At 30.3% G+C, this 12,712-nt stretch overlaps 1 protein-coding gene across 2 annotated transcripts in view; it reads right to left on the bottom strand.

Annotated features, from left to right (window-relative positions):
- LOC120188023 (flavonol synthase/flavanone 3-hydroxylase-like) overlaps positions 1-11,041 on the bottom strand; it is a 32,962-nt gene extending 21,921 nt beyond the window's left edge. Inside the window, exons 1-4 of one of the 2 annotated variants that reach the window (XM_039191580.1) lie at positions 10,525-11,041; positions 9,179-9,506; positions 8,033-8,255; positions 5,490-5,537 (exon numbers count right to left, since the gene is read on the bottom strand). In XM_039191580.1, coding sequence (XP_039047511.1) covers positions 8,043-8,255; positions 9,179-9,506; positions 10,525-10,991 — 1,008 coding nt within the window. In that variant the 5' untranslated portion in view covers positions 10,992-11,041 and the 3' untranslated portion in view covers positions 5,490-5,537; positions 8,033-8,042. Of the gene's footprint in view, positions 1-5,489; positions 5,538-8,031; positions 8,256-9,178; positions 9,507-10,524 lie in introns of those variants that run through there. The other variant, XM_039191579.1, reaches the window with a different exon arrangement.
- Positions 11,042-12,712: the final 1,671 nt, after the last annotated feature.

The following is a 12,712-nucleotide window of genomic DNA, read 5'->3' as shown; positions in this document are numbered from 1 at the left end:
TCAATGGATTGAGTAGTTCGGGTCGGGTATTTTTGAACACCCCTAAGTGAGACATCCTATGTGATAGGAGTTAAATATTTTGTAACAGATCACGATGAGTGTTGGGATTGTCTCAAAAAAACATATATTAATAAGGTTTTAAAGAGGTTTAAGATGGAAAAATACACTTCAAATGTTGTTCTAATTCAAAAGGGATATAAATTGAGCCTTATACAATATCCAAAGAATGAATTAAAAATAAGAGAAACAAAAATGATTGTTTATGCATATGTAGTTGGAAGCTTGATGTATGCTCATACTTGTTCCAAGCCAAACATCAATTTTATTTTCGATATGTTAGGTAGATATCAAAGTAACATGGGATTAGATTATTGGAAAGATGTGAAAAAAGTACCTAGGTACTTGTAAGGAATGAAATGCATGTTTTGAAGTCATTATTCATGGTTTATGGTTGTAGAGCTGTATTTTAGGACTTGGATTTATCGATAGTATTATTGCTGAAAATTTGTTGTAATAATACTACATCAGTCTTCTTTTTTAAAAACAATTATTAAAAAGGGTGTAAAACATATGGAAGTGGAATAATTTTTTTTAATTAATCACTGGTATCTAATCTATAGACCGACTAATCCAGATCATATACTGCAGAGACGAAGGCGGCCCTCCCAACCCAATTTACTCCATTCACAAATGACAGGGTTTGAATATTTGAGTTTATCAATCGAACACATTAACACTATTCTTATGATTGTGGATCCATTAACAAAAAGATTGTCGCTCAATATATTTAATGAACATATCAAAAGTATGGGCATTATTGGGTACCATAATTGATATTGTCTTATACATGCTCCTATGTACCTTGCTCATTTAAATATCGTTTCTGATTTTTCAATATTTTGTTTTTTATGATTAGTATAAATACATGAATGAATTACTTAAGTATTAACAGGATATATATCTCATTATAGATCATATTAAGTTTGAAGCTAATATTGTGATACATGGATGGAATTATGTTGAACTAATAACATATTATCGTTATGATGATGATTTTATGATATGATCAACGTATAAAATGATTTAGTTTAATTTAAACATATTATGATTATCACTAAACTATGGCGTAAATATCACATGGGCCAAGTGGGAGAATACTAGATAATTTAATTCAAAAATATTAAGAGTTTAAATCTTATCGGTTAATTAAGGAGATACAATTCAAATCGATATGAACATGAAGTGATATGATATTAACATAAAAAGAAAGATTATTTTATAAAAGTTAAGTCCTCTCCCCCTACTCATAATGAACGATAAAAGCGACAAAGAAAAGTTCATATAAGAGAGTTTGTACAAACTCAACAATCACCTTTACAACAGAGCAAAGAGTTCATACTAATAAGAATTTAGAGCTCGAAATTCGTTAATAGTCTCATCAGATAAAATTAGTGTTTTATATCTTTGTTCTATTCTTATTTTACAATAATGAATCAAAGAAAGACAGTTGTAATTAGGGATGGCAATGGGTCGGGTCGAGTTTTTGAGCCATCCGACTCGACCCAAGAAGAAAGGGTTCTCCACCCGTGACCCGACCCGACACGACAAAATTAATGTTTCACCCGACCCGACCTGACCCGAATATATGACTTAGAAACCCGACTCGACCCGACCCGAAATAATAAAAAAAAATTTAATTCAATAAAAACAGTGACTTAATTGAAAAAAATTATATATGGAAGGATATTATTGTAATTATCCCTAAATATATAAGATAAAATTATATATATTTTTCGGATCAGGTCGGGTCGGATTTTTTTTACCCTAAACCCGACCCGGCCCGACCCGACCCGAACAGTGCATTTAAAAAAAACCCGACCCGAACCCGAAATTTTTTTAAAAAAATCCGACCCGATCGGATCGGGTCGAAACCCGTCGGATTCGGGTTGAGTTGCCATCCCTAGTTGTAATCACTAATTTTATTTAGGCCTACCTTTTAAACCCGTTTTATTTATTTTAAATAAATAAACCAAAAATCTCAAAATATGAAAATTAAGCAATCCAGTCCTTTTACAACACACCAGGCCCAAATCATACTAAACCCTAGTTGGCCCATAACTTAAAGAAGATTTGGCTAACCCTAACCCTAGCCACCTTTTCTATCAACCACTGGATCTAAAGATGATCCAACGGCCTAGATTAAACCCTAATCTTTAAGGGTCTCTATCCTTTAGCAACCACCGCCAATCCGCCGCCAACCATTAAAGCCGTCGCCGATTCCGATTGAGCCGAGAAAATCGCAAGAAATCCGGGGCATTTAATGCCTCGATTGTCCTGCTGAGCCCATGCCTATGATTCGGTCGGCATCAAACCGTCCACGCCAATGCATCATCAAGCCACCATGAACAAGAAAACAAAACAAAAAAGAAACAACAAGTCAGAACAAGAAGAGAAAAGGCTTTTCAATTTTATGGGTTTTTGTAATCTGTAGGGGTTTTTTCCGTTATTCAAAAACGAAGCAATAGAAATCAGAGAGCTTTTTGGCAGATCTTTTCATTTTTTTTCCATCAGCCATTTTCTTCAAAACAAGAAATAGAACGAAATAGGAACTAGGTTTTTGGGTTTTACCTTTTGTTTTAGAACCCCACGGTGGATCTCTTTGGCCTCTTCCCATGGCCGCCAGGGGTCTTTTCGTAGGGGAGTGGAAAGGTGAGGCCTTTTGGTTCGTTGAGTCCCAAGAATGTGAGAAATCGGGGTTCGATTTAGAGGAGTTTAGGGGGGCATTTTGGTTCTCTAGTTGGGGTAAGGAGGGTAAACGAGTCGAGTCGAGTTCTAGTATTGTTGAGCTCGATTCGAACTCAAAAACTTTAAAAGAAAGCTCGATTCGATTAAAAAAATCAAAAGTTAAAAATTATCAAACTCAACTCGAACTCGAAATATAATATTGAAACTCGACTCGAACTTAAAAATGTTCGAACTCAAAAACAAATCAGGAGCTCGATTGAAGCTCGAGACTCGAGCTCGATTGAAGCTCGATTTTGAGCTCAATTCAAACTCAATTGCCCCAAGCGCAAAGATGCCTTAAACCTGTGCATCCCCTCGTCTTTTATAATAGACTCAAGGATTCTCTCGCTATTCACCTACTGATGTGAGATATTATGATTGTTTTCAATTTGGAATTCACAATTGGATCCGCATATTTAATAAATTTATAGTTTGGTATGTTGTATTTTAATTTTTGTATTTAATCATATTTTTTTAAATTTGCTTAATTGTTTTAAATGTTCATGTGTCATTTATGTTATTTTTCATATTATTTTAGTTTAAACCGAATAGGATCAATTGTATATAAGACCCTGTAGTTTATGCACATTTTGTATTTAAGTCATTGGTTTAATTCTAATTTTGGAAGTTTAATTTTACATTTACTTGAATTTAATCATCATTCTAAAGTTAGTATATTTAGCTTAAATTAGTCCTCACATTTAGGTTTCTCTTAATTTAGTCTCTATTTAGGATTGTTTTCTTTAATTAGTTGTGTATATTTATTTTGCATGTTGATATGTTTATGTATAAGTATGCGAATGATTTATTTAGGAGTCACATAACATCATTTTGCATAATTTGTATGTTACCTTCATGTGCATAACTTAACCCCTATCATATGATCGGATTAAGAGTTTAGTTTAGGGTTAGGGTTCATTGCAAAGACATTAATTAATCGACTTGGTACCGATTTATGAGGTAAGTACAATATAGTATCTTGATATTAAATACTCAAACCCTTGATATTTATGATATTTGAACCTGAAACCTCAAAATATAACAACAATTTAAGAAATTAGTTATTAAAAATATTATCATTAGATATATATTAAATATTTGTCATTAGATAAATAATTTTTTATTAATTTAAAATAAATATAAGAATATTTATTCAAAAATAATTTTTAACTATTTTCAATTTTACTATTGTTTGGTTGTTTTTTCTTATTTTTTTATTTTATTTTTCTACGTTGTCAGGTACTTGTGCAGTAAAAAGTTAAAAAAAAATCAACCAAACACGTGTAATCTAACATGTGCTTAATTAAATTTACTTTTATTTTTCTTTTAGTGATATACAATGTAACAATTAGACTTTGGTGGTTAATTAAAAAATTAAAATTTGAGGGTAGTTGTATTATAGAATTTTTAATATATTTTTAAAATTTATAATTATCAATAGTGTATTTTTAATATATTTTTAATAATGTAATTTTAAAAAAAATATAAAATTATAATATAACATTTTTTTTCGAGTTGCTCACGAGCTTTTCGAGTCGAATATTGAGTAGCTCATTTCGGCTCGTTAAGAACTCGAGTCGAGCTCGAGCTCGAGTTGAGTCCATTTGATCCGAGTATTTATCGAACCTTGATCGAGTCGATCTTAAGTAGCTCGCGATCTATCTCGTCTCATTTACAGCTCGGGTTAGAAGAGAAAAGAAGAGTTTTATGTAGTTTTGGGATCGGTTTAGACATACCTGATAGTCGTCGTCTTTGAGTTAATCTATTTCCCACAATTTTCCTTAATTTTGGCCGTTCACTATTGTTGCTAAGTCTATGGTATTTTATTTTAAACTTGTTTGTTTTTTTTAATCTATTCTTTATGTTTTAACTCATGGTCTTTGTTCTTTCTAATTTCGTTTTGTTAGGTTAAAAGTTTAATTGTGTTTCCTTTTTACTATTAGTTTACTTGTTATTATCATATTTTATGTTAATATTTTATTTACTCGTTTCACACTATTTATTTATTTATTTCCTTTTAAATGTAGGTTACTGGATTTAAGTTTAACTCTTACTTTCTGTTAGGATCTTAGTTAGAATAATTAGAAGAATTTTAAAATATTCTTCGCATGTGTTCCAGGTTCTATTTTAATCATTCAATTCAAATTTTAAAATTTACCTGGATTTAATACCTAAAGCCTTATTTTTAGATTTAGTTTAATTAGGTTCTGCAATTTATTCTTGACTGAAATAAAGCCTTAATTTTAGGTTTAGTATCTTGTAATTTTTTATTATCTTAATTAGGATGATAGTTTGAATAGTCTCCGCTCGTGCTCGAGCTTCTATTTTAATTATTCGATTAATTTGTTTAAAATTTATTAGGGTTTAATATTAGATCATTCGCCTTAGATTTAATTTCACCTTAGTCCTTTAATTTAGGAGAAATTTTTAATTTGATTCTCGTTTTTGCTCAAGGTTCCATTTTAATTATCCGAATCAATAAGTGGTTAAAATTGACTAGGTTAATGAATAGAGCCTCCATCATAGGTTTAACTTCACATTTAATCATTCAATTTAGGAGAGTTCTTAATTTGATCCTCGCTTATGCTCGAGATTCCATTTTAATTATTCGATTCAATAAATTATTAAAAATGATTTGGGTTAATATTAGGGCAGACATTTTTAGGTTTAATCCCTTAGGTTCTTTAAATTTTGTATTTGACATTTTAAGTTAGAGGGAATCCTTAATTAATTCATTTAGTATAATTAAGTTTCATAACTGATTGTTTGATTGTATTTTGTTTTCAAAATAAGGCAATGTTGGGTTAGTAGTTATCTCCCGCTTTTGTCCGGGGGTGCCAGCTATTAATTCCTGAAGTAAATCAACATCATTTTTAAAACCTCGCATCATGATTTTAAAATAGATAAGGTAATGTTCATTTATTGGGATCAATAACGAAGCTTCCGCTTTTGCTTGGGAGCGGTCGTTATTAGTTTTGGTAGATCGACATCCTTCTCAGAATATTCATACATGGTGATTTTTAAATTAAATAAAATTTTGAACTTAATATTTTTAATTTAAAAATATAGGGTAATCGATTAGGTATCAATTTTGGGCGTTGTGGGGTACTAATCATTCTCCTCACATAGCCGACTCTCGAACCTTATTTCTTATTTCGCAAATCAAAACTTGGTATTTTTAGTAAAATAATTTTTTTTTAAATGACATGATTTTAGGTTTTTCAATCTCACCTTAAAAATGATTGGTGGCGACTCCCATCTTTTTATTAAAATTAATTTATATTTATTTTTCAAATAAGTCGAATCGGTTTTCGCCAGCGAAAATTGGTTACGACAATTAGTATTTAAAATTATTAATCCAAAATTTGTGTTAAATTTCTAAACGAATTTTCGCTAAGTAATTGAGTTCAACCAAATATAATTGAATACATTTGACCATTTTATTTTATTTAGTCGATATTAAGTTTGAAATGTATAATTAAATTAAATTCAAGTTAAATTTTATTAATTTAATTTGAACTGAAGTTGAAATTAATTTTAAATTTTTAAATTTTGGTATTGGGTTCGAACTCTATCAATATCAAATCAATAATATTTTTCACTTTTTAAATTAATGTATTTAACATATATAATATTTCTTGAAAAAGAACAACAAAATAGTAGGTTGGCTTAATGGTATGGTGTTGAGCTATTCACCATCAACCCATGGTGCAAATTTTAACTTCTTTTTATTTTTAAACCAATCAGATGATGATTTAATTAGTTTTAATTAATCTAATAAAAAATAATTATATAAAATCAATTTCAATAAAAAATTGTAGCACCAATATGTTTGTGATTTTGTTTTGCTGATAAGGTACTATGCATGGATATGCCATGTCAATATTTTTTTGTCTACATGAATTCGTTAAGTTAATTTAAACGTTGATCGTTTGTTATCTAACGATTTACATTTGCAGATGGATTATTTTGCTTAAAATAAAATATTAGAAGTCAAAGTGCTAAAAAGAACAAGAACTAAAGTGACTATTTTTTCAAATGTTAAGGACATTTTTAATATTGTGCCTATAATAAACTATACATTTAATTCAATAAAATATATAATTATGTATCTAATTACAAATGCGATATACTATTTTTTGGTACAAAAAATTTTAGGTTAGAGGTGGCTCTCCCAGTCCAAGGCCAGGGCATACCTAAAACCTAATTGGAATTTATATATGAATTTACAGATTGTCCACCAAAAGTCACGGTGGTAAGATTTGAACTTGGCCTTACAAGCTCAAATTCCTAAATCTCAATCACTTATACCAACGTTCGTTGTCACAAATGCGATATAATGAATAGTATATTTCATCTAATGAATTGTATATTTAATCATCTAATGATTATATGTTTAATCAAATGAATTATAAAAAATGACATTAAACTTTCAAAGTTTCAATTTATAAGTATCTTTCCATCTCCCACTTTGTACAAAACTGAGACAATTGTTATTGTTTTTATATATATGGGTATGTAAATTTGGATATCAGATCGAATTCGATCTGAAAATTCATATATTTAAAATTTTGGATACCTAAAATATTAGTTTGTATCTGATCTGAAAAACTTAGATATCCGGACTTCGGATTAGATATCTGGATCCAAATATAAAATTTAATTTGACAAAAATTAACTTTAAATTTTATATTTTGCGACTTAATGCAACTTATTTGACACCTCTACTATATATATTATATATATATATATATAATATTACTCACACAAAATAAATAATTAAATATCCTAATTTTTATTGAGCTAGATCTTTAATGGGCTAGTGAGTTATTCTTTAATGGGATAAATGCTATCTAAAATCTAAAAACCTAATTTTTTCGAATTATCAGATAATTCGAAATTGAAATATATCCGATCTGATTATTTGATTTTTTCTGGATATCCGATCTGAAAATAAAAAAATGGATCAAATATCTAAATTTTCTGATCGGATCTTTTTACACACCCCTAATTAAAATTCACTTACATAATATAAAATTCTTTTAGTTTTATAAAAATTTAAACATATTAAATGAGTGGAAATAGACTGTGAATACGCGGAAAACATATCATTCATTCAAGAGGCGGTTCATACAACATATATACACCATTACATATTGGTGCTCAAAGCAAAATCCGAAGGCAAACATGAACAATAAAATCTCCAAAACAGTAATAAAATAGGACATGCCACTTATTTATTGCATATTAGGGTTCATCTACTGGGGTAGCTTGTTGAGTTTGCAATACCTATAGTCCTTGTATTTCTTGGACTTGTATTTAGGAGGATCTTGTGGATCAACAAACTGAGGAAGTGGCCCGACGACATACTCCGCTGGTGGCTCCACGAATACCGGCCATGACATCCTCGTTTTCTCCTTGTCCACCGTGGTCCGGTGCTGCACTGCCTTGTACTTCCCATTACTTAGTATCTGCATTTGTTATGCTAATTTCATTAATACTTTTAATCTATGTTGCACTTATACGGATACATGAACATAAATAGAGATGTGAAATGATAATTTTCAAAATTATATGGTACATGTACGATAAATATAAATAAATTTTAAAACTTCTATCTTAACTAAAACGAACATATCTTAAATTTTCAACATCTAATTGAGGCATTTTGATATGTGTTAGAAAGTTAACTGAAAGACGATTCATACGTAAGAAGGCATCTCAATCAAAAAAAATATATGGATCTCATCCGAAAATTCATCGGAAGTTAGTTGATATTACAAATTTCAAAACCAACTTTCAATTTCTTATTAAAAAATAATTGTTATTATTATTACTGTTGTTGTTATTATTATTTTAAGTTAAATCTAAAAAATAACTATGTGTACGTGTGTAAAGGTCAAACATCATTCCCAATACATCTAAAAAATCTCTTTGATGCACTCAACTAATTCTAGCTGTCAGGGGCAGAGCTATAAAATTTGTTTTAGAGTGTCAAATTTAGAAATTATTTGAAGAATTTTTTTTAATTGAGAAAATTGTATTCTAAAACTTTTATTATTAATTTTTTTTTAAATTTAGAGTCAATTTCTTTTTTAAAATATGTTAAAACTTTTCTAAAAGGGTGTCGTTTTGGTTTGTTTTGTTTATATATATATATATATATATATATATAACAATACATATTGGCTCTGCTAGTGCTAGTCATTCCCCTTCAACATGAAATATCTTTGATATGTACCCAAATTATACCCGTCGTGTCATCTCAGGAATGTATTGGATACTTGAAACGGCATTGGATTGTCTTATCCATGCAACATAGCTTTTGATTTACTATAAATGCTTACTAATTGAAAAAAAAGAGAGAGAGAGAGAATTAAGGGATGGATGTAACCTCAATCTGATCGCCAATGTGAATAATGAGGGCGCCGGGGATGTATTCGGCTTCGATCCAATGGCCATCTTTGAAGACTTGCAATCCAGGGACCTCGTTGGGGACCAAAACGGTCATGAGAGAGATATCAGTGTGGGAAGGCACCCCAAGAGTAAGATCGGGCCGTGGACATGGCGGATAATAATTTATCTTCATCAAATACTCAATCTCCTCGCCTCCTGCTCCTTGTTTCAGCACATTTTCTTCAAACCCTAGCCCCATTGACAGCCATTTCAACAGCGTATCCACCAACTTTCTCATCTCCTGTGCATAATCCTCGTTCACCTCTCTGCAACCAAATCAGATATATTGTCTTATATTCAAGGTTAGAGTACACAAATGGTCTCCCGAATACATGATGTTTTGTTGAGTCTTAAACTATTAAAAGTTACAAAATGACATTTCAACTAAGTGTCATTGTTTTGTTGAGTATTTGACTAGAAAAGTTACAAAATGGTCATCCGATTATTCATATGTTCCAAAATTATTCTTTTTCGTTAAAAAATTGATGAACGCTTGAGCTGGATTTTAACCTGTTGGCTAAGATATGATAAAATTTGATCTCAGAACTGTTTGAGCTATATTTTGTGGATCGACTATCTGTTTATTTTATTTTGTCGAGCCAATATTTTAAACATTATGTCATTGAGTCAGCGCCAGTAAACATCATTAAAATTTGATTTTATCATATCATAAGCAGCATGTTAACGTCTAGCTCAAACAACTGTTAATATTTTAATAGAAAATGACGAGTTAAGAACATATAAATAGTCGGCAATGGCGGAACACAATGGAGGTTGGTGGGCGTCACAACCCTACAAAAGTTTGAAAAATTATAATTTAAACCTTAAAATATTTCAAAATATTTCATTTGGCCCTTACAAAATTTTTAGAAATTCATTTTAATCTTTAATTGTTTAATATTCTTAATTAAAACCCTTCCATAGTTTTTAAAGCCTCTCAAAATTTCAAAAATTACAGTTAGACCCCCAATCTTTTTGAAAAAATATAAACTGATCCCTTCAATTTTTTTAAAGTTTCAATTTAAACCTCTGTTTAAAAAAAATCAAAATTACCGCCCAAATTCTATCAAGTTCCGCCACTAATAATCGGATGAACATTTTGAAACTTTTAATAATAGAAGAATTAAAAAACAATATCCTAACTCAATAGACCACTTTATAACTTTAATAGTCGATAATTTAACAGAATAACATCCTATAACTCAATTCCATTTGTATCCTTTACCCTTATACTTAAACCAAAAGTAAATAATTATCTCATGCATAAACTAAGGGGATAATCACCTGTAAGAAGGAGGATTTTTGGGCCAGAACTGGTAGTTAATACAGTTAGGAGGCCATATCCTGTGGAAGAGATGATCAACCCAGTTCTTCTTTCGATTAACATCTCTGGCAAGCTTGCTTCCGTACCCTTCAAGGGAAGGTGCACCGGGTGTGTTAGCGTACACCTCTTTCTCCTCTTGTGGAAGATCGAAGAACTGCTTGCCAACCATCTGCAATCGTTGGATCAGATCCAAGGGTATCCCGTGGTTCACCACCTGGAATATCCCCCAGTCCCTGCTGGCGTTGGCCATCGAACGGACGATATCTGCCTGATCAGGGTGGCTGAAATCGATGACGGGGATATCGGGGATCGGACCATGGAATGTTGTGATCGCCGGCTGTTCATCTTCGGGTCGGATGAACTCTTCGGGGATGTTTTCTTTGGTTAGAGACGATGAAACAATGGCCTGCACTCGCTCCACCTCCATTTTTCTTCTTCTTCCCTTTAGAAAACTGCTTTGGCTTCAGCTTAATTGCCCACTCATATTTGGTGCTCGACTGTTTTATAATAAACGTCCAAGTAACATAAAAATAAATAAATAAATGAAAATACTAAATAAATAACAAAATGGTAAACTATGTATTTAGTCATTCACCTATTTCCATAATATTGTTTTGGTCATTCAACTATTTTATTTTTTAAAATCATATTTAATGTTCATTTTGGTCACTCGCCTTTACAAAGTTAACGCTTAAGGGTTACTTTTGCCCATGTAGTAGACTCAATTTATCATTTTTGCTCCTATTTTATTTCGCATCAATTTAGCGCTCGAAGTACTTTAGGGGTATCATCCTAACCCTTGAAGTTTGTTGATGGTTTTGACTAACAAAACCGTTAGACTTATGCTCTATGGATTAAGAGATTATGTTAAAATATTTACTAAACACAACAATTAGAAAAAATCCCAAAATTTTATTATTTATTTCAGTGAGATAAAGGATTATGTTAAAATTTTGGAGATGATTTCTAACCGTTGTGCTTAGTAAAAATATTTTAAATATTTTATTATTCATTTTTTTAATAAATATCACGTCATCATCAAGTCACGCCAGTAATATTAGCTGACGTGAAAATTCCTGGCATCTACAGATGCAGAATGCTAACGGTTCTGTTAGTCAAAATGGTCTTCAAGAGCTAGGATGATGCCCCTAAACAACTTCGATGGCTAAATTGATGCTAAAATATCATGAGAGTGAAAATGATAAATTGAGTTTACTACAAGGGCAAAAATAGCCCTTAAGCAAAAAATTAATGATTATTCTGAAGTGTCACCATAAGTAATGTCATGTCATCTTTGAATAAAAATAAAAAAATTTATCATGTCAGCAATTCTTTTAAATTTTAAAGGTAGATGATCGAAATAAAATTAAAACGTAACACTATGTATGATTTTGAAAAAAAAAATAGTTTGGCAAAATGGAACCATAATAATAGGTGGGTGACTAAATACGTAATTTACCCTAAATAAACTTTCTAAAATAAAACACCAACTTAAAGACTAAAAATTTCCAGCCATTAGATGAGAGTTGGTGGCATAATAGTTAATCTAAACTGTTAGATTTAAAATAAAAATCATAAAATAGGGTTGAAAAATATAAAAATGACCAACAATAAGTTGATATAGTGAAATGAAGCATTAAATTTTTAAGCAATGTTAAAGGTTTGAACTTTGACGTTAGAGTAAATTAGGTTGGAAGAGTCGCCATCGCTTCTACAATACGCGATCTAGATTAGTCAATTAATTGATTAAATATTAATGATTAATTCAAAAATAAATTAAAATTATGAATTTAATTAAAAAAATGATTAATCAAAATTCTAAGCAACGTGGAGCCTGGGAGTTCACTTATTAGAAAGAAACAACCTCGAAAATAGCATGACAGTATTTTCTTCTACTTTAAGCATTTCTTTAATATATGATTAAAAAAAAGTAAAAATTAATTATAATCTAAAATTTTATTAAAATCATAATTTTTTAGATCAAATAGAATAATGTTATAAATTTATATTATCTGTTAAGTTAAACATGATAATATTTTAAGTTGAAATTCGTTTTAAATTTAATTATCGTACATTAAAAAAAATAAAAAACCGAAAAATGATAAACGGTAAAGGCAAGAGAATAGAAAATAATAATCAATAAATAGG

The sequence above is a fragment of the Hibiscus syriacus genome, unplaced genomic scaffold (genome assembly GCF_006381635.1).
Source record: "Hibiscus syriacus cultivar Baekdansim isolate YM2019G1 unplaced genomic scaffold, ASM638163v2 tig00116937_pilon, whole genome shotgun sequence".
In the NCBI taxonomy this organism is placed as follows: Eukaryota; Viridiplantae; Streptophyta; class Magnoliopsida; order Malvales; family Malvaceae; genus Hibiscus; species Hibiscus syriacus.
The sequence above is the reverse complement of the archived record's forward strand: the minus strand, read 5'-3'. Positions and strand labels throughout refer to the sequence as shown.